This window comes from Marmota monax, unplaced genomic scaffold (assembly GCF_021218885.2).
Source record: "Marmota monax isolate L192 unplaced genomic scaffold, Marmota_monax_Labrador192_F-V1.1 WCK01_AAM20220418_F8-fsc00165, whole genome shotgun sequence".
Lineage (NCBI taxonomy): Eukaryota > Metazoa > Chordata > Mammalia > Rodentia > Sciuridae > Marmota > Marmota monax.
The window spans coordinates 2,901,606-2,924,748 of record NW_026693851.1 but is presented as its reverse complement, the minus strand read 5'-3'; the positions used below and the strand labels follow the sequence as shown (position 1 = coordinate 2,924,748).

Genomic DNA, 23,143 nt, shown 5'->3' with positions numbered 1-23,143 from the left:
ACATAGAAAAAATAGAGAAATCAGTGGGTTCCAGAAGGATTTCTGTTGTCCTTTCTTACAAAATATGAGTCATTCTCTAAGAAGCAAATCATGTTGAAAAAGTTCCAACCTACAGCATTGATGTGTACCAGTTGTGCTGAGTTCCATGTTTTCACTCATCAGCAGAAGATTCCCTTTAAAGTAGATATTATTAGCAACTAACCAGAGTGACATATGAAAAATATTTTTAAGTATACTACTATTTTATCAAATACCTAAAAAAGAGCTTGAAATATTCATTTGAATTGTTAGAAATTTTTCAGTGGGTTACTATTTTTAACCAGTTAAAAATACATCCAACTGTAAGGCATTTAAGTATATGTAATTTGTCAAAATTCTTTTGTTATGTGGTACAAGGTAGGTGTATAAATTTTGCATCTTGTAGCTAATTCATTTAAAGATGGTAGGACACAATTAGCAGAAGGGCTCAATGGTACATGGGCTTTGTGAGAAAGAGTTCCATGGTAAACATCTGATTTCAGCTCAGTTATCAAACAACTAACTAAAATGTACTACACATCTTTGGAATATATTTGGGGAGAAAAATGCCAAATCCAGAAAACTAAACATTACTTTGATAAAGGTTAACTAGGTTCAGTTAAGCAAATCTTAATGTAATCTCTTGGAAGTCCATGTTCGCATAATATTGGAATGGAATCCATTGCTTTACAATTAAGAAACATCTATGGTGGGACCCCATTATAAATGCTGCTGCTGGGGTTATGTAACTGAAATACACAGTGAATTTGCCATTTGTGGTTGCTGTGTTCTGGGGAAGGTAAATTGGCTTGTATTATGTCCTGATACTTTTCATCTATAGACTATTGTAATGGGGTTCCATTGTATTTGACTTTTCTTAAATTGAATGTTGTGTATTTCTGCCTTTTCATGAAGACTTTCATGTTCTCGTCATTCTTTCATTTCAGATTTTTTTCTTGATTTATTTTATTTGATGCACAGTATTGCTAAGAAGTTTTGCTTACTAATTTCAAAAAAGTTAATTTGCTTACATTTTTGAACAATATGTAAATATTTTCAATTTCAGGTCAAATGGGCTCTCTCATTCTTGGAGTGAAAGGATTCCAGACACAAAACATATTTCAGATATCTGTGAAAATGGGCGACCTCGAAGTAACTCTTGGCAAGGTATAAGGGTAACATTCTGAATTCATCTGTAGATCCAGCCCAAGTTTTGTATTCTATGCTCCCTGGATGTAAAGATATGTTATTTCCTGTAAGCTCTTTAGCTCTTCTCCCAACAGAGAGGAAAAATATTTGGACTGAGAGTCTAGTTTTGTTTTCTATGTATGGGAAATGATGGGATTTGTTAGCACCAATGTACTAGATACATTGGGAAGGCTGTAGAGTGTGCAGCGCCCCCTGTCTTCTAGGGTGGTGCTGGTTTTGAATTATATCCATTTGAAATACTATATAATGAGTCATGGAGCAATCATTTATTATTTGGAAATCTAGCTATAAACCTTTTTTTTTTCAGGTAATGTGGGTGACAACAGAAAGAAAATCAGAGGCAAAAGATTTAGACCTCGATCTAATTCAACTGAGTAAGTCTGAACCTCTAATGGAAAAAGGCACTGCAAGGTCCTGGGCAATTAGTGTCAAATGTTAATTAAGCTGATCATCAAAGAACAGTAAACCATGCTTCTGGTCTTGGTTTTGTCTTTAAATTATTTTTGCCCTTTAAAAATTAACCATGGCTTTTCTCTTTTACATAGGCATCTCCGCAACTGTGCCCATACCAATATTCACTGCTAGTGGGGGGGGCTCGCCCTCACTGTGAGCCTTTCCCTCCAGTCACCTGCCATTGTGGTGTCTTGGTTCCCTTTGAAGGGAATTTTGATAACATTCCTTTCTTCTCATCACCTGGGGTCCAGCCATTTCAGAGGGTCACCCTTCCTCTCCCCAATACTCACACAGCCCTGGAAGCATTAGGGGAAAACTCCCAAACTAGAGCATGATGGTGCTCAGGTCTGAAACCACCGCTCCGAGGTCTTCATGGCTGCAATCTAAGCATTCTCTCAGACTAATGGAATCAGTTTCCCTTTTAAATTTTCCTTCTGAGGACATTTAAAAGGGCATTTACCTAAACTTGCACTTTAACTGAATCATTGTCACTAAATGCAACATTATTCATTTTAAATGATAGCCACAATTTTTTTTTTTTTTTTTTTTAGTGGAGGTGGGGTTGGGATTTATTTGAAATCTTTTATAATGAAGTAAACACCATACACTTTTTTCTTTGTTTTTTTCCACTTAAGAAAGTACAATCAAAACAAAGCTTCCTTAAACCTTTATCTCCCTTCATGGAATGAGATGCACTTTTAGTAACCTTTTGGACCCACCTTGCTACTTGGTTTTAATTACTTGTGCTTTTTAAAGCCACCTAAGTTTTTCCACTAATTTTTCACTGTAGTGGTAGTTATTATCCCCAGGATCTCTACTGCTTCTTCATGCCTTAATATTTAAAAAGTCTGAATAGCAGGTGTTTGTTAACTGCTCATCAGAAACTTATGTTAGCTTTTTCCATCGTATACCCTAGCTTTTTCAGTCCAGGAATAATAACATTGCCCTGAAATTTGGACCTTCCACCTGAATTATATTGTCTTGTAAGTGACTTATCCAAGTTTACTGGAGGATCCTTAACCTTAGAAGCAATAGACAATTTCAGATGATACCATTGCATGGTCCAGAATGGCATCATAGAACTCCATCATAAGTAACTAATCTGTTAGAGTTTATCTTATGCATTCCCAAAGCGCTTGGATGCTTTAGGGCTCATTGTGGATAAACTCTTCTTGGAATGTTATTTGATTTGTTTTGCATGAGGTCACCTGGTAAGAGCTCCTTAGCTTCTCAGTTACTTATAATAATACAGATAAAACTGTAAAATGTTCTATAGAACTTCCTCTGTATATTACTTAGTGTTCTAACAGTATTTCCTATAACAAGGTTTCAACAACTCCCTAGTGGGGACAAAGAAAGTTCCATAGTATGTTAAAGCTATGAGTTTAGCACCCAAAGACCATTTGGTGTTTAGTAGTGTTTATACAGTATTTCCTAAAGCAATCACTAATTTTTTAAAATTTTGGGTAAAATTTGCACCCACAACATGAGATAAAAAGTATAATACTACTGATAGCATTTGAGAAATCTTGATACAAGATAAGTCAGTTATAATATTGAATAAAATGTCATAATAGAACCATAGTTAGGGAGAAATGTTAAGGATTCCTTCAGATTTTTCAGCATTTTCTGCTGTGGTTTCATGATTGATGCTAGTTAAATGGAGCCAAGTTTGTAATGCTGATCACTATTCTCATATATCTTCTTGTATGGGAATTCTCTCTCTATATATATTTATACACACATTTATATACTTCTTTAGAAATAAGGGTTCCTGGGCTGGGGATATAGCTCAGTGGTAGAGTGCTTATTTAGCATGTATAAGGACCAGGGTTTGATCCCTAACATCATAAAAAGATAAAAAGGAATCTTGATACATAGCCTCTCAAGAATAAACCTGGCAATTTTTTTGTGTTCCGTATACAACTAATCCCATTTGCTTCTGATATAGTAATGCCATTTGTGTGACCATAAGTGCAGGAGAATGACCACAGGAAAACATCTTTTGTTTTATTTTTTTTTTTTTTACATCAGAGGTATTTTAGGTCCATTATTTCAACATTCCCTTAAGTACCTTATCATCCCAAAAGATGATGAAAAATTGGGACAGAAATTAGAACATGCATCACAAATACATGCTGTGCTCATTAACAAAATAAAATGTCCTCATTTGTTATTTTATTTTCCCACTCAAACCTCTTGCATCTTCCTCACTGTTGTACATGATGTAACATTTTTTTTTTTTGGCTTAGACTTTGTATTATATATTGTGTTTTTACAGGAGGGAGCCCCAAGCACCTGAGCCTGGGCACTCCCTCGCCCAGACAGTCCCATCCCAAGGCATAAGCCCAGGGGGCTCTGACAGCCCCCAGACAGGGAGTCTGGATCACAGGTCAGTCTCACCTGCCCCTTTACTCTGGGCTGCCACTTAGTCTCCCTCCAAGCCCCTTCCTTGGCTGAGAACAGGGTCATTTGATCTTTGGCCGAGCCCCCATGTCTGCTCAGAGGTGCTCCTGGTCCAGCCAGCAGCAGCTAAATTTCCTCTGCCCTTTCATCCTGGAGAATGTACTGAGCTCTCCTATCCCGTCTGATGCAATTTTTTTTTTTTTTGCATGTTGCGCTACAAGCCAAGTCAAAGCACGTAGGCAGGTTTATTGCAGTTTGATAAAATCCCATCACTGCAGCCACCATGACCTAGAGATGTTAGGAAGCCCACTATGAAGGCACTTTCATGAGCAGGTCCCCAGAAGGACCAAACAATTTAGAGTTCTCTTCAGTGGCTCTGGTGACGTGATCACAGCCTTCTGAAATGCTCCTGAAACGGAGGACAGTGTCCATCAACTGCAAGACCAGCCATGTGATTGTAGCTTTCATGGAACCACCATGGTACCAGCCCTTTGAGTTTCTAAGGTTGTCAGTGAAAGGAACAAATGTCTCCTCCAGAAGTGGCCGTCTGCCTGTGGGCGACTCAGTTTGCTGTGGGGCTATGTTTCACCTGATGACAGCTGCATGGGCTTTTTCTACAGTTTTCCCCAGGCCAGAGCATTCATAAGCCTTCATCAGTGGCTGCACTTGCTTTTTGACTTTTTCTTTTGGTTCAGAGTCTCAGTGTTAATCTTTATGCAAGTTTTCATTGGCTATCTCTGCGAAAAGTGCAAGTTGGCAATGGTTGTGGCTAAAGGCAAAATTAGTGTGAGTTGCTCCTGAGTCAGGAGACCTTATCTTAGCAAAAATGGTCTTATGAATCTAAAAAAGCTGCAAAGCCCTTCTTTCAGGAGGGCATCACGATGCTCTTTTGTAGAGTACCTTGGTTATGGCTAAAAATGAAAGAAAGGGCTATGGAAGAATAACCTAATTTTTTAATGTAACTGTGGAAATTGTGATTTGGATCTAAATATATTTACAAACAGCTCAAGAACTAAATGTGGAGGAAAGAAGCAAATGTTAAAAACAAACAATGTGTTTTTTAATTTCCTCTTTTTTGTTTCCACGTAATTTAAGTTTTACAAAGCTTGGATCTTCATTGCCTATCATATCTCTAGAAGTTATTTTTTAAAAGTGAAAACCCATTCAAACCCTCAAATTCTTTCAATACTGAATTTATTAAATTTATATTATTTTACGAGGCCAAATTCTAAGGGGATGTGTTTTTGCTTGGCCCCCAGGGTAAAAATAAAAGGAAACTCTAGGCCAAAATACAACTATAGCTCTGACATTGCTGCCCTTATTGTTTGCATAATCATTCTGATACAGTAATTGCCATATCCATCAGGGAAATTCTCACTAAGGTCATCATTGTTCTCTGACGGTCATTCACATAGTGTACCATCAGACATTCGGAAGGCAGCTCTGAGGGCCATTTCCTTCATGGCACCATGAACACTTCAATCTGGAATGCACTGAGGAGAAAGGAACATGTGGCCACAATTAAATTACTAAACCCAGCTTCAATATCATGGAGGCCTGTTTGGACCACACTTAAAGTACTTTGTGGGGCTCTAGGAGCAGAAGAGCCTGGGACCTTTTTGGCTCCTTACAGTGCTGACTGGGGGCAGGCGGGGGGGTTCCTATCTGTTGATTCCAGCTTGAGATATGCTTCAGGGACTAAGACAGTGGCCATATAAAAGCCTTCTACTCATGTTGTAATGAGAACTTTGCTCTTTTAAATTGTTTTGGGGGTTTTATATGCTCAAATGCCAGGTTAAAATTGCAGCTGCCTGAATATTTTCAAAAAGCACCTTTATTATTTGAAAACCAAGCTGCTACATGAGAGGTGGCCTGGGCAAAGCCACTTTGGAGGGGGGGTGAACGGGGCTGCTGACAGTGCTGTGATTGAAAGTGAGTTTCTGATTTACTTTGGGAAGCCACTGGAAAAAGCTTTCCCAGAATTGTCAAGTACGTTCTCGAATGCCCTGAGCCTGTTGTAGCTGAGATTATTCTCATGCCATTGTATAAACTGCCTCATAACCACCCAGCATCTGTCCTGGTTTATTTGCCATAGTCACTTGCATATGGAGGGTGAAGACCACTTGCTAAGCTTGTGCTGTGTATTTTCAGATTTTCTATCTTGTTCTGCTTTCTTTGTTCCTTCCATTGCTTTCTGCAGGTATTTAAATCCATGGTTCAAAAGAGACTATAATGTAGCTAAGTGGGTAGAAGATGTGAATAAAAACACTGAAGGACCGTACTTTAGGTATTTTATAAATTAATTTTATATCCTTTTCAAACTCTCCCAGCACATACAAATACTGTAGTGTGACTGGTTCTCTATCTTGTATCTCCTAATACAAGTTCCTAGAGATGGAAAAGGGTCCTTGTTTATTTGCTGCCGTTTGGAAGGGTTGCCATTTAGTGCATGTCCCTATCACCATCTTGAGCTTTTAGTAGCTTTCTCTTCATTTTACGCTGTGTAGTGTTCTATGGGCATGAAACATACTTTCCACTAATAAAGAAGCACTATTAACCTCAACAATTTAATTTCCAGAACTTAGCAGTTTCTTAATGCATTTTTTTTCTACTTACTGCCTAAGAGGGCATAGTGCATACAAAAACTCAAGGAAAAAACACACAAAGACGCTAAACGAAATGTAGTGGATTTCACTTGAAGAAGAAACAATGATTTGATCTACCTTGAAAATCATTGAGATAATATGAACCACATGAGAGCACGTGGAATGAGCTTAGGTTTTCTTTGTTCATTTCAACCATTTGCTACCAGAGAAGGCTCGTGCTTAGAAGAGAGTTTTATGGATTCTCAAGAAAGCACCTAAGAAATTTTTTATGTAAATCAAAATGTTGTCTGACACATCAGATAGAACAGAAAGCAGAGAGGAAACATGTTCTTGACTCACAAAAGAGAAGAACATTCCTCCATTTTAGAAACTGTTGAATTTATTCAACTTGTTACAGCTCTGTGTAACATTAGAGATCAGAGAAAATTTCCAAGAGCTCTTAATGGACTTTTTCTTTTTTTCTCTTTATAATATCAAAATGGTTTCCTAAAGGTAAATGTCCACTCTGTATCTGACAGATTCATGGACAATTATGTGAAGCAGAAATAGGCTCAATTACCCTCTCGTTTGAGGACAAGTTAACAATGAGCTTTCATAGTACTTTTGACCATGACTTGGGTCAGCATTGAACAGATACCAAAATATGTCTGTATATTTAACTCTCAGCACCCATGTAAGGTGGACTTTCTCTTCCAGTGTACCATTTAGTTTAGACATGTATAGTTTGAGAAAATGATTAGACCTATCTGCATTCTAATTTGATCCATAACATTTGCATATACTCCAAGGAAAGCATAACTCCTGCCTGCTCACAAAACTACGTCCTGCTTTTATACCCCATCCTGCCCTCCTGCCCCGTCCTCTGCTCGTCTCACACTTTGCCACACTGAACCTCATACACATACACTCACATTCAAACATCCCACCCTCACCTGTAGCTCCCAAGATGGCCAACGTCAGGAAGACAGGTAAGATAATTTTGAATGTTCTTGGGAATCTTGGCTCACCTGCAGTCCTATTACTTCTTCCTATTTTACTCAGGCTTGTGGGCAGATTGTAATTTGTACCAGCCATGGAACCAAAACGTAACAACTTTGGTCCTGTGTGGTTTAGGGCTTTTATTCCCAAATGGCCTTAGCATTTTGGCAGCAATAATCTATGAAATGGTACCCCGGAAGAGTTGATTCACCTCCCCTGGGTGAGCTGAATAGTTTTTTGTGACTTTAAGAGAAGAGTTCACATTTCTTAAAATCTGCACCCAGGTCTGCCCAGAAGCTGCATGATTAAACGCAATTTGGATGGGGAAATGCTTTTGCACCCCCGGTTGCACGTGCAAAGCCGCAAGGGCAAGTTTAGAGGGTTCCTTTATCTCCTCTTTAATATGAGATGTTGCTTCCTACAGTAGATCGTCCCATTAAAAATTTTTTATTAAAAATCTGTATTTTTGTTTAAAGTTCAGTGGATGGCTATGACTTAGTTTTCATGTTTGGATAAAGGTTATACTGTTAAGACTTGAAAATCAACACAGAATTTCTGTGAAAGTGGTGAATAATTGAGATGACCTAGAGCTTTAACACCACAATTCTAACATAACAGGACAAGCCTTGCATAGGAGGCCTAAAGTGCATCCACATCTTGGCTTATGCTTTGCCAACCCTATGCTTCAGCTCAGATCTGCTTCATCTGCCCCCAGGTCATTCAGGATTATCTCTCCTACCAAAACCAGCAATGAGGGCAAAGTTCACTTTCTTAATCAGCCAGAGGTGTTGGGTTTGTGGCATTCTTATCAATAGGCAGTGAGGACTTGGCGACTGCATCAAACTGGTCCCAACTGTAGCCTAGCATTTGAAACATAGCATTCGCTCACTATGAAGAGCAAAGCAAATGAATGCCTACAGATTTGGAGGGATCAGAGTACCTCCATTGTGCTCCTTACCCAGTTCTCAGATGACAGTGGTTGGACAAATTGTCCTCACCATGTATTCAGGGCATCAGAAGAAGCAAGGGAAAACAGAGCAAAAAGTATTATCTCACCAATCCAGATGCTGGCAGCAGTTCTGCTGGTGCTGGTGCTTTACAAGCTCTTAGAAGGTATCTGGGGATACCAGCTGATTGCTTACTTCATCAGTGGGTTTTGAATCCATTTCCATAATCTTATGAGAAATGTAGTGTTTCTGGAAATAAATGAACCACAGTAATTATCACGTATCAAGTGCCTACTCTCTATCTTTATTTCTCATCTCATAAGGTGTATTCTTATTCCCATTTTATGGATAGAAATCAAGGCACAAGAGTTACTAAAGGTAGCCTATCAACTGATAAGGGTCAGAACCAGACTTTGAGACTGGCTCTATCCAATTCCAAAATCTACTCCCTCTTTATTCTATTGCATTTACTTAAAAGGTGGATACTGACTGCTTAGATCCTATCCAAGGACAATTAAATCCTTCTGATCTGGCTATTACAAAATTTGCATATTATCGCAGTGTATTAGTGGGCTTATGTCCGTGCCATGTGACTGGCCTGGTTTTGGTCATCCTGAGGGGTAGAACTGAACTGAGATTGCCTTATAGGCCTATCTATAAAAAACAACCCAGAAAGTCTGATGTGGCTCCAGATGACAACACTCCATTGGCACATAAGCACAACCTTTATTGTGCAATTCCAATGTGTGCTCAGTGTAATTACGAGGGTTTTTAAAGTGTAGTGATGATAATGGCTAACATTTATTCCAGAGACTATCTATGCTTTGTAAGTGAATGAGCTGATTTGGTACTGGCTGTAAGTGATAGCCAGACTGGAACTGAATGTCTTCCTTAGACCTTTGTGAGAAATCATGTTCATTTTCCCTAAACATTTACTCTCCCCTGTTCTCTACTCCTATTTTGACTCCTACCCTGGTCTTCTCCAACACCCCTCCAGGACCTGTTTCCTCCCTCCCCCACTAAAACTGTCCTGGTTGGTATTTCATTTTTTCCTCTCAGGGTTCAGGAAAGTGTCAATTAGCTAGACTGTTAATGTGAGAAGTAGTTTAGTGCAATTTCCTTGGGATTCTGGAGAATATCTCCTGGTCTTATTTTTACTCTTTATTGACTTTGCCCACAGATATTTGAGAGGAGAACTGGGCTTTAGCGCCTCTTGTAAATGAAAAGGCTTGTCATTTGGACCCCTGGCCAAATCAAGCCTGATATGGCTGTGAAGCTAACAGCTCATGCTAGGCACACACACAAGGCAGCAAATTAAAAAGAGGATTTACTTTGCATGATCCCTAAAAGAAAGATTTGGTTATTTGCTTTTATACCTCACTAGCTTTCCTGAACTTGGGTTTATTATAGGTAATGATTGTTTAAAAAGATGAACCCAGGTTAATAGCCTTCATTTTAGAAAGTTGCATTTAATAAATCTCTAAATGCAAAAGTTTGTCTTCATTTTGCACATACTGAATTTGTTTCCTAGAGGTCATAGTCCTATTTAAAATGTTTTACTTAAATTATTTTTAAAAAATTAATTTCCAAATTAGAAAAACACATAGTCTTGTGTTGCATTAATAGAACTTTAGAGGATTTGAAATACTAATATTCTTATTCATACCTATCCACTCAGGATGGAGAGCATTAACATAAGAGAAATCTAACAGTTGCTTTGTCCTAACAATTAGTGCTAAAGAGTGGACCTGGCCATTTTTCAAAAATGGAAGAAGTGTTAGTAGTTATGGATTTTTTAATTAGAAATGTAAATGGAACCACTCTTGATCGATTCTTAAAATCAACTAAGGATGTTCACTTGAATCTCAAAGTTAGTAAGGAAAATTATTTTCAAACTTTAGCTTGAATTTAACATTTATAAAATAGAAATAAGTTTGAAAACTATGGCAGAATCAGAGCCAGGGACTTTATATGAATGGGAACTAAATGCAGTGTAGGCAGTAGACCTTGCCCCACCCAGTGCTATCCCAGGATACAAACACCTGGTCTGAGTCAGTCTCAGCAGATGTGATGCATCCTACTGAAATATGTACTTGTGTTATAATGTGGCAGTGTAACCAGTTCGGTGATATGTGTCATTACCACCTTGCACCGGGAATTAAGGAATCATGAATGTGTAGTGGTAACATTTGCAAAGGGGGTATCTATTGCAGTTATCACATCTGTTGTTCATTACGATATTCTAATGGGAAGTCTTTTACTCGCTTCCACCCCACTCTTAAAGATAAGCTAGCAGCAGGTATGGGCTCATCTAGTGTGCCACCATAGTCACAAATATTACCACTGCACATACACAAATCAGACAAGTTCAGCATAACACACCACTCTTCCCCAGCAATGCTGATAGTAGGGATGAATCAGACCATTTTTGTATGTTCTCATCAGACTTTGTTTGGCTGGAACTCTGCACTCCTTACTGCTTGCATGTTTACTAATTTATTATTAAAATCCCTGTATTTGCCTTTGTTCCTTCACAACTAACACACTGGCCTCTGAATGCATGAGTTTTGTGTAAATGAGTATGTGCCTTAGCAACTAATATATCATTGGTAATGTATTGTAAGATCTTAACTGGAATTATTATACTTAGAAGCAATTTTACATTAAGTGGCAAAAATAAGGCAGAATATTAATATGTTGTATACTTAATTTACCATGATGAGCTCTTAGAATAATTTTATCCATTCTCCATATTATCTTTTTAATTATTCTATATGAAACTTCATTGTTGGCTTTCTAGTTGCAAAGTATGATTCTATGTACTAACATTTAAGTGGTTCATTGCAATCATGGAATTAGAAAGCTAAAATTCCAGCATTCCAGTTTTGGGGATGACAGTGTCATCTTCCCAGTAGTTAAACTTTGGAGTAAGAGCTTATGGAAGTAGAAGTCAGAGGGTTTGTTCTGAACTCACTTTTCAAATATTTGAAAATGATATTAAGCAATCGCCTGTTATTTATTTCATGTGTTCTCAACGTCTCAGGACTTTATCTCCTGCCAAGTCTCCTTCTTCATCAACTGGGTCCATTGCATCTAGCAGAAAGTACCCTTATCCAATGCCTCCACTTCCGGATGAGGAGAAGAAAGTGAATCGACAAAGTGCCAGGGTATGTGGCAATGTTTCTCCATAACCTTACCTAATCAGTCCTTAGCACTTCTCTGTGAATTCACAGTGTAAAAGATACATCTTCCTTCTTCATGAGAAAATTAAATATGAAAATTAGAAGATTCTTAGGGCTTTGGGGTTCAGATTTGTATTTGCAAATAAATTTAATCTGCATTGGTATATGCTGGAGATATTTGGTGCATATTAGTCATTAATATATACTTAAATTGTTTATTATTCATTGTAATTAATATAGTAAAACCTGGAATAGATAAAACCAAAGGATATATTTTGCTGTACCAGTTTTTTAATATTCCTGGAAATGCCAGAGACCAGATAAATTAGCCACTTTTCTATGCAAATTTGCTTGCTCAGCCCTTTCACTGGCTAACTCCTCAGTAGATTGTTAGAAACAGGAACTTATGACAGAAATTCAGATTATTGTCTTAGGGATGGGAGTGGAATTTGATACTGGGAAAGGGGATTTGAAAATCTGTAGTATTAGCCAGACTTGGTAGCACATGCCTGTAATTCCAGTGACTAGGGAGGCTGAGGCAGGATGATTGAAAATTTGAGATCAGCCTCAGCAACTTGGTGAGAACCTCAGCAACTTAGTTACATCCTGTCTCAAAATACAAAATAAAAAGGACTGGGGATATGGCTCAGTGGAAAAAACATCCCTGGGTTCAATCCTTAGTACCAAAAAGAAAGCAAGCAAGAAATAAAAGTTCAGAAAAATCTGTACTATTTAAAGAATACAGCAGTGTATGGCCAAATTTATTTATGTGTTTGTTTATTTAGGTACTGGGGATCAAACCCAGGGACTTGTTCATGTTTGGCAAGTACTATATCATTTAGCTTGCTCCCAGCCCCCCAGAGATCAAAATTTTTAAAAAATATAAAAGTATTTATCCTGTTAACAATAATATGATTCACAAGAAGTTTTATTTAGCTATCAAGTCTCTTTTTGCATTTTAATCATATACCACTTTCTTATGATATTCCTGGAATCTTATGTGAAATTTGAAATACAGTGCAGTTTAGAGAGGCAAACCAAACTTTAGAGGTTTAAATAAAAGATACAACCAAAGAATAATTATCTTTGTAGATTTTCAGACTCTATTGTGGTAAGTTAATACTATAAAGTTGACTTTCTCAGAGATAACATTAGAAAAAAAAAAAAAAAAGAAACGAAGCTTTAAAAGCCTTCACAGATGTATCTGCTAGTGAATACTAGGTTGCTAGATTTTTCTTGGTCTTCAAAGATATTTAAGAGACTCTTTGCTCTTCAACCTAAATTATGGGGTTCAAGATAATTATGGATCAAATTTAAACTCAGTCAATCCACATCCAATAAGAAAAGACAAATCATTATATGCATTATATTTTATAATAATAAAAAAATCTTTGAAAACAACTATCGTGTTAATCATAAAAAAAAAAAAAACCTCTCTATGTTAATATGGAAAGTGGTAAGCAAAACAACTCAGATTGCCAGCACTTGGCTTTCTAGCCTTAAAAAGGACTTGTTGATAGACGGTCATTTCTGATACATGATATTGAAATCTAAGGCTGTTGTCATTCTTCTCCTCCTAGGAGAATTGTCTAAGTACAGCACCTCATTTTTTTTTCCTATTAAATCATCTACTTCTCTGTTTTACTGCATCAACTTGGGGACATTGTTCAGCTGTTGTTATGCTGGAGTGTGGGTTACTAGAGATGACAGTTCCTCTGAAAAAATGGCTGGCCCATGCCCCTTCCCTGGGCTGAGCAGGGTGACTGTAAAGACTAGCTGCTGGGGGATTGGGGCTGTAGCTCAGTGGCAGAGTGCTCGCCTATCGTGTGTGAGGCACTGGGTTCCATTCTTAGCACCACATAAAAAAATAAATAAAGGCATGATATCCATCTACAACTACCAAAAAAAAAAAAAAGACTAGCTTCTGGGAGAGTTGCTTGAAAGATCTGATTTCTTCTTCTCACTATGGATTAGCCACACCTTTACGAGTCCTGCAGAATAGGCGGCCCCTGTTGCTGGGCTTTCTTTGTGGGCTGTGGAGACTCAGATAAGCAGACCTTCCTATCAGCAGCCCCTCTGGCACAGCCACACAGGCCTGGGCAAAGTTGTGCCTATTATAAAAATGATGTCTTGGCCAGTCTTTTCTCCTTTTTTCGTCACAGGGATAATCATAACTTTTTAGGTTGTCTCAGTGTCATTCATTTGTTCCTCTCCTTTCTTATGTAATATTCATAACTATATGCAAAAAGATACTTCAGCTCTCTGAATCCAAAGTGTTGTCTCTTTACCACTACAGACCATTATCAGGGTATTGATCCAGAAACTCTTTGCCTCAGACACCCCTGCCAGCCCCATTAAACTCTCCACCACTAGATGTCATCTACTCCCGAAGATACTCATAGTTGAGAGAAATCCTTTTGGTTTCCAAGAACAAGAGGATGGGTGTCTTTTTAATGATAAGGGCATACAAAGCCAGCCTGAGGTAGATAGCACCGAAGGCTTTATCACAGTCCTGAGGTGTAAGTCAACATGAGTGTTCAGAACAAGATTTCCATGAAGATTTGAAAGAACATCCTAAGGTAACCTATAGAAACATCTTCATAGTTGCTTCCTTTCCATTTCTTTCCCAGAAACCTATTGTATATACCATAATATGCCCCATGTATCCAGTAAAAATGGAATTTGGATGGGAATGGGTGTAATTTAAGTCACTCTCTTAATAGGCTTTCTTTGTTCATGTTTATAGTAAGTTTTAAACATCATATTGCCTGAAAATATGTTTCATCAGCTAGATTTTTTTTTTTTAATTGACCTTCCTTCTCTGGTGAATTGATTTACATTCACATCTGACAGTGCTAAAGTTGTTTGCGGTCCATTAAGGCAACTGCTAAAGATTGTAGAAATTAGATATGATCAGGCTCAGTGTATAGAACTGGTGACAGAAGCACAGAAAGGGAAAAGGTGAGGGAATGAAGGAAGGGACTTCCTGCCTTGCACTCATCCTTCTTCACTGAAGGGTCAGCTCCTGAGAGGACAGTGACGAAATTGCAGAGTATGTGGTCTGGTCCTATGGCTGTGGCCCAGGACAGTGATTCGTAAGTGGGTGGTGGTAGTGTTGATGGAATCACACTTCCCAGAAGTCAGCAGTTCTTAGCATTGACTGCACATTGGAATCATCTGAAGAGCTTTAAAAACATTCTCAGCCTAAGTCCCACACAGAGAGGTTATAATTCAGTGATCTGGTGTGCTGCCTGGGCAGTGGAAGTTTTAAATATTTCCTAGAGAATCCTGAGCATGTGTAGCTTACAAATAATATCTTTACAGTCTTTCGTTTCATTTGAGACAAAATATTTATTCAAAATTTTGGGTAAAATTAAATGAAGATGTAAAGTTGTTTTTTTTTTTTTTTAATTGAAAGGTGATATTCATTAAAAAGGTTGAGACACAGGCTTAGAGGAAAGAGCTAAAAGCCGAAGTGTTTATTTTATCCGTGCACTAGACATTGTAAGAGTGTGTTTTCACAGTCACGTAACTATGGATGGAATCACCAACTTATTCATCTTCCTAACTCAGAATATGTCTGCTTCTCCTGCTTTTACAACGTACAACTTTGCTTTTCTCTATTGTGCAGCTATGGGAAACATCCATTTGAGATCAACTGTTTACATGTGACACATCAAAACTGTTTACTTCAACTTTTATAGAAGCCCAGCCTCACGGAATCACTGCAAATCTATCTGCTCTTCAGAGGACACCAATACCCTCTGAGATGCCACAGAGGAGAGGAAGCTGTTTCACATCTGGATACCATTTTCTTTTTGTCATTGGCTTAGGATTTAACTGAACCATGAAAAGAACTACTGACATGTCACATTATAACACAGAACAATAAGGGTACTGGTATGTTAATGGATAATCCGCATGACAGATATATGTAGAAATATCAATAAAATTAACTCACATGACCCCAAATGTAGCAAGTTTCCTAAGGGACAATAGTGGTTTCAGAACTTCACATTCTGAAGCGCATCCTCATTGTATACAGTAATGCTATATGCATGAAGCTTCTGTTTATTGTTTTCCATATTTAAGGAAACAACATCCCATAATAGAAACTAGCATGCAGGGCTACGGCATATAGGATTTTTCTGCAGGACTTTACAGCTTTGAGAGGCCAATATCCCATATGCTAACTTTAAACATGTATTTTTATTTTTGTTTTTTACTTTTCATATTTATATAAGCATTCAAGGACAATTGTACATATGTAAACATTTTTAAAATTAAAAAAGCAGCTGTTACACACAAGTGTATTTTGCCAAATGCCTAAAAAGAGTCAGTCACAATCACATCATCCTCCACCATCCAATGGTCTTCAAAGAGTATAAGCAGATGATGTAAATATAGTGGTCAATGCTGTAAATGTGTCTCTCCATAATTGGTATTTGTTGAAAACATGTGATATCCCTTTAAACTGTGTGTAGTCTGGAGGCCGTTTTATTGAGTCAGCAAGAAACAAAATGCTCAGCAAAACTTCTGGCCTCCATAGCTTGCTAAAGCAGGAGTCCAGTAGTGTGGCTGCCTTGCTGCCTTGAGACTATGCTGGTGGTTGCTCTCTGGGCCCCCATCCACTAGCCCATGCACTTCTCTTCTGGGGGTACATGGTGCCTGCCGCAGCAGCTATTCTCTTCCACTTCCAGAGCATATCAACTAGTCTCACCCTGGAGGCCGTGAGCCCCAAGCAGTGTGTTCTGCTGAGGTTAAGCAGGTGAACCAAAGACAATCCAGACCACAAACTGCTGGTGAACTGGTAGCTTCCATCTTGCCAATACTCTAACCCTTCTGTGTAGCCTGAAGTTTTTTTTCCTTGACAAAACTTTTCAGCCACCTTTATCTGTGAAAGAATGACTTGTAACAAAAACAACTTCTACACTGTTTATTAAGGGTATTTGTTAACACTGGGATGTGAGTCCCAACAGGTCATTCTGCGCTCACCCTGGAGCAAGATGATGGATGGTTCTGCTGTCTGAGCTGGGAAGCCTCAACAGGGCATAAAGGGTTAAATGAAATCTAAAGCCACAAAGATGCAGCAACTGGAAAATTATACAAACAGCAGCAGAAAGAATCTGATGTCTTGAGCCCTGTCATCTTTAATCCATAGAAAAATGAGAAATTTATGTTCAAAGCCCTGTTTTTAAACCAAAAGTTCAATAGCTATTATAATGCCAGCCTGTCAGTCCAAAAAAAAATTTAAAAAAAAGGCACTCTAGTGAGGTCAGAAATTGATGGGATCAATCGTGATCTTTTGTGATGAAGTATACTTCTGATTTCCTCTTTTTAATTTTTATTTTTTTCTACATTTGCTTGAGAGGAAGGGAATCAGCTGATAAGATTTCAGGAATGCCTTCTAAGTTTGATTTCTTCTGGTAATGTACATGGACAAAATCCACTTCATCTCCCTATGTAATCACCCTAGTTGCCCAAACTTCCAGTTAGAAGACTGTGTTTCATCCTCAGTGTTCATGTCTTCTGTAGAAGCCCTCTCTTCTGCAAGTCTTTGAAAATGTTTGAAAAGTGGTTTCATCATCCAGAATTATATATTTAATTATCTAAACTTTGTGGAAAATAGCAGTTTTTCACAACAGGAAATGATGTGATTGTTGATACCTCAATAAAACAATCCGTCAGACCAAGGCTGGTGTGAGTGGTGAGCAGTGTTGCCACAGAGCTCTAGCCAAGGACAGAAGGGCAGACAGATTAAAAGATGTAGCAAATAAGGTGACTTGACCAAGATCATTTTAAATGTGCACTGAATGTTTTCTGGTATTGAGTGTATAAAAGGCTAATAAGGTTTATTTTGACTACAAAAGAGTTTATAGATTTGAATGTAAGGTGCCTCATGTAAATATCCTTCCTAGTTATAGTTCCATAAGCCCTATTTGAAAGAATCCACAAATGGCTAGCTACTCCATTGGTTATCTATCTTTCTCACCTTCTCAATTATTTTTACTGAAAATTATTATTTCCAAAAGAAAATAATTATGTGCCTTTTGGGAGATATGGTTGTTCTAGAGGTATATAGTTTGTAATCATACTCATTGGTAATAACCTTCTTTTGAAACTGAGTGAAAAGTGATTGGTCTGTTTGCAGAGATTATGATTTTAGAAATATAATAGCTTCAATGTTCTGTGCTGAATATCTACTCTATCTCCCGTGTTTAAACATTCTAGAACCGTTTGTGGAATTCTTTGACAAATTTTAGCCTCAAAGGATAGTTTCAAGAAGTATCTATATGTACACTCATGATTGATGTTCTAGAGCATTACGTCTAAATATTTATGACTTTTCATTCACTGAGGTAGACAGAATGGATCCATGGCACCAAATAAAAGCACAGATAATATATCTTTTTAAATATTTATTTTGGAGAGAAACTTTGAGGACACATTGCAGTTCATATCATGCAACTAATATTCATATTCCCCAGTTCAACATGGGATTATTACTAAGCTGAAAAGAGCATTTATTTGACCCTTACATTCCATTGTATGCCTTTCCCCCCACTTTCTGAAGTTCTGTGCATAGTTAGGACTTCAGATTGATAACCCTGCTGTTTGAGATGTTCCATTTATCCATATTCATCACAGTTCTGATATAAAAAGACTTTTAGATGTCTCCACTAAGAGTCAACATGGGAGTTGTGGAATGACAGGGACCCCTTAAAGAGTGGATTAGCTAGACTAACTGTTCTCTGCATCCAGCACTTACTCCCCACCCCGACTCTGCCTTCTTTCCTAGTACTGGGGATTGAATGCAGGGGTGCTCCACCACTGAGCTACACCCTCAGCCCTTTATGTTTTTAAATTTGAGACAGAGTCTCATTGAATTGTCTAGGCCAGCTTCAAACTCGCTATCCTCTTGCTGCAGTCTACTGGGTTACTTGCCACCATATCTGGCTCATCCAATTTCCTAAAATAGGAAGCAAAATCCTCCTCTGGAGTCACCAAGCTAGAAAATGACCCTCAGTCACATGCAGTCTGTGAAAAGGAAAAAGTCAGTATGTCTCCAATAGATCATCACAATGAGGGCTCCCAGACTTACTTTAGTGATGTGTGTGTGTGTGTGTGTGTGTGTGTGTGTGTGTGTGCGCGCGCGCGCGCGCGCGCGCGCATGCGTGCTGGGAATTGAACCCAGGGGCACTTTTACCACTGAGGTACATTCCCCAGCCTTTTTTATTTTTAATTTTGAGACAGATCTCACTAAGTTGCTTAGGGCCTTGGTAGGTTACTGAGACTGGCCTCAAACTTGGATCCTCTTGCTTCAGCTTCCTAAGCCTCTGGGATTACAGGCATACACCATCACATCCAGTGAAGTTGTATTTTTAAAGAAGCTCAGCACCTCAATTAGGAATAACCTACCCTAACAATTGTTATAAAAACTAATTGACCAGCCAGGTGCAGTGCCACATGCCTGTAATCCCAGCTATTCAGGAGGATGAGGCAGGAGTATTGCAAGTTTGAGGCCTCCCACATAATCCCTTCCAATTGACTAATAAATAAAAGATAGGGTTAAAATTCCAAGCCTATTTTTCAGTTTGGTATGGTGTTTATTAAGTGATACTGCAGTTCCTCTTTTTCCCTTTTGCTTTCAAAGACTTTGAGAATTGTTTTTGTGCATAAGGTCAGTTCAGCATAGAATTTCTGAATGTAAGATTGATATGGTTTCTAAAAGAAGCTAGTGAAAGATAAAATTAGATATTCTGTGTGCTTCTAAGGAGAGGCTGTGTTTGAATTCTATAACAAGCTCACAGTTCTCAATCTTTTCTGTTGAAGCCCTTGCATATTTGCATCATTTAATCCTGCCCTAGATCTTTTGTGGACACTTTACCTGTTACCTTTTTTCAGATTTTATTTATTTTTATTTTTTTGTTTAGATACCTTTGAGCCAGAGGAAATAATAGTATTTCTGTCACTTCTTTCAGTGTTTCAAAATCATGTTTGTTTATTTATTTATGTCATCCATTTATTTCCTGTTGTTAGTGTTCCATTTTTACCTTAAAAACACACACACACACACACACACAAACACATGCATGCACGGACGCATGCACAAACTTTATTTCTTTGTTATTCAACATGATAATAGATCCTAAAGAAAAGACTATTTTACTTATCTTAAAGGACAGGAAGGCTAGATATTGAGTGGCTTGTGTGTGGTGGGAGTGGAGAACAAACTGTGGAACTGTCAGGACTGAAGAGAGGCAAGACAGTTGCCTTCACAGCCCGATTTGGAAGCTGCTTGCTGCTGCCACTGGATGCCACAATATGGGGCGTATTGTAAATATCTTCTTCCAGTTGGTAAGTTGGCATGAATTTTCCATGAAACACTCTCCCATTTGCATTATAATTATCTATTTTTCCTTAACTTTATGTTTTCCTTTAAAATTGTCACCTAAATACATTTCCCTCCTTCAATGTATGGAGTCAAGATAAATTTCTCATTCTCTCTCTACCAGTTTAAAAGATTTAAAAAGCAACATATCCATGGAATAGGGTTTAATTTCAAACTCAAATGTTTATTTTCCTCTTCTGAGATACTTTCTGAATGGATAAGATTAATCTGATTTTGGATTCAGCAAAATATTTTCTCCTCGCACTGGAGAACTAAGCTTTCATAAATATCTTTCCCTGGTTATTACATTGTGAGGCACCTGGTCTTCGATTGTGGCAATTGCCTGGTGCAGGAGTCCCTCCAAGTTGTGTGAATGGGAGCTTTTAAAGTGCACCTGCTGGGAACTGCTGGCATGTGCTCACAGCATATGCTGTCAGGCAGGTGTTTTGACTACCAAGAGGAGCGGTTCTACCACTTCTGCAGGTGCAGAACAAAGATGGTTAAGATTTTAGAAAATGGAAGATACTATTTCTATTCACATTTTATTCATGGTTTTGTCAGAATTCTCAACATGGAACATCTTTGTTTTGTAAGCAGTACAACAAAATAAATATTCAAAACAAAAACCTGCCTAGTTAGTATTTCTGCCCCTTATATCCATGGCCTGACAAACAGTAAGCATCCTCACTAGGGGATTTGAGGGATGCTTCAGAACCTTGCTGTTTCTGAAGTAGCTCCCCCTTGAGTAGCTGTGCAGCACTTTCCTCCTAGTTAGCTTTCCCTGTCATGGAGGCTAGTACTTCCATGTGGAGACTGGAAGGACACCAGGGGTGTAGGGTGGGGTGGGAGGCATTGTTAGCCTCCCTTTGACACTTTAGCATGTATTTTGCAACTTGGAAAGTCACTGAGAGACAGGCCCTAAGGTGTGGATATCAGAATGGGGAGGAGATAAGTAGTAGTAAGATTTGAGATATCATGGGGCAGTTGTTTAGTCCTGGCTTAGAAGAACCTGAAAGCCAAGCAGGCACAAAAGCTCTAAATGGTCTCTAGGCATGTGGTAGGGAAAGAGATAGTGGGAGCCTAAGGCAGATTTGTGTGCTTTACAGCTTTCGCCAGTGGTGGCTCTGTAAGTGCTTCATGGTCCAGTGGGGTGTCCCTGTTGCATTGTTGGTAGAACTTGCCACATAACAGAGAGGTGCTTCAAGGGAAGCAGGATTTTGGTGAGAGGCATCATCATTTCATGTTCCAAGTTCCCCTAGAATCAAAACTTAGCAAAATGTGTGTTTTGTTCTTTTTGTTTTGGTACTGGGAATTGAACCTAGGTGTGCTTAACCACTGAGAAACATCTCTAGCCCTTTTCACTTTTCATTTCAAGACAAGGTCTTACTAAGTTGCTTAGGGCCTTGCTAAATTGAGACTGACTTGTGATCCTCCTGCCTCAGCCTCGTGAGTCACTGGCATTACAGGTGTACGCCATCATGCCTGGCTCTGTGTGTTTTGTTTGGTTTCATTTTATAAAAAGGCATACAATGAGAGTACACAGTCTTGTTAAGATAATGTGCATACAAACCATCAATCATAAAATTTCAAAGAAAATTAGTTTCCCCTTTATTTGTGTGTGTGTGCATGCACACACTAATCTGCATTCACCTGAGGGCTTAGCCTTTTATTTTATGAAGTTTCAGTCTGTGATTTGTTTTGATGGTTAAGCTCTAAAATAACACTAATTTCCCCCAAATCTACAAATATAGCGGTGCTAAGTTATATCAGATAACACAATACAGAGAGTGCTGATAGGAATTAATACTTAGTAATAAGACAAGAATTCCTGCTAAATTATGCATGTGTATCACTGCCTGATTAGAAACCCCACTTTTTTTTTCTAATCCAGCACAAAATCAAACTGTGATTCTACAACCAGTCTTTTTAATGGGTAAAAATGACCCAACACCTTTGTTTTGTATGGGGAACTTTTTTTCTTAACACTAACTTCAAAAGCTTAACAAAAGGATCTTTCAGAATAACTCAGCATGTGCTCCTTTTTAACTTGTAAGAAGACTTGTCCCTCTAAACTAGAATCCCCAACCGACATCTTTCAGAAACTGGGTGTTCTATTTAATCAAAGCAGTTTATGTTAGTCTGTTTAGGTCTGTGCTAGTGTTTTCCACATCTGCCATCCTTGAGGGGTGATTCCATCTGCACATGATGGAAATCACCCTGCAAGGAAGTGTTACTAGCAGTACGGTTTCACTTTTGGTAACCAGGTACTTATGTATATATATTAAGATTTGCATCATTTTAACATTCTCTCTGCTACTCTGCACTTCAGGTTCTTACGCTATTTTAAAAATAATTGGGTTTTGGCAAACACCAACTGAAATGTATATGGGACTGCTTTCCTGGGCAAGTGTGATTTGTTTTATGGCCATTCAAGTTATAAAATTGTTCTTGCATTGTAGGTAAACAAAATCTTGCTGTTTTTAAAGGTCATTGTAACTTGAGGTTCAAATTTCTGACGCAATTTTATTAGTATTCACTTCTGAAGCTAATAAGATACCAGTTTTCTATGTTACTCTCATTGTAACATCAATAAAGTGACTTTCAATAAAAGATTTATGTTATTTTGATGCATGACTCCCTTTAATCTCTTTTCTCCCAGCCAGATGCTCTTTCAGGTTAATCAAGATATTGTTACAGGGTGTTTTTGTTTTTGTTTTTCCTGTTCTACACAGTCCTAGAAGAGATCATTACTTGATAAGAAATAGAACAATCCTTTAGTAAAGCCTGGGTACTCAGATATGCTGAGCATTTTCCTCTACTTCCCAACTGCCTTGCTTCTTAAACACTTTCCCTCACCCTAATGAGGATTCATGTCTTGTACCTTATCCTACAGCCCAGGCAGTGGTGCTCACTTGTGCTGCATTCTAAAGCCGTCTTGGATGGGTTCAGTTT

General features: G+C 38.3%; 1 protein-coding gene across 12 annotated transcripts in view; it reads left to right on the top strand.

Annotated features, from left to right (window-relative positions):
• The window catches only part of Adam22 (ADAM metallopeptidase domain 22), a 222,258-nt gene extending 199,440 nt beyond the window's left edge, over nt 1-22,818 (top strand). For 4 of the 12 annotated variants that reach the window (XM_046462449.2, XM_058585035.1, XM_058585039.1 and 1 more), the window contains 5 exons: nt 1,085-1,185; nt 1,535-1,601; nt 3,962-4,072; nt 11,661-11,784; nt 15,431-22,818. In XM_046462449.2, coding sequence (XP_046318405.1) covers nt 1,085-1,185; nt 1,535-1,601; nt 3,962-4,072; nt 11,661-11,784; nt 15,431-15,451 — 424 coding nt within the window. In that variant the 3' untranslated portion in view covers nt 15,452-22,818. Of the gene's footprint in view, nt 1-1,084; nt 1,186-1,534; nt 1,606-3,961; nt 4,073-6,286; nt 6,374-11,660; nt 11,785-15,430 lie in introns of those variants that run through there. The other 8 variants (XM_046462444.2, XM_058585038.1, XM_046462448.2 and 5 more) reach the window with 3 other exon arrangements.
• The last annotated feature ends 325 nt before the right edge of the window (nt 22,819-23,143 follow it).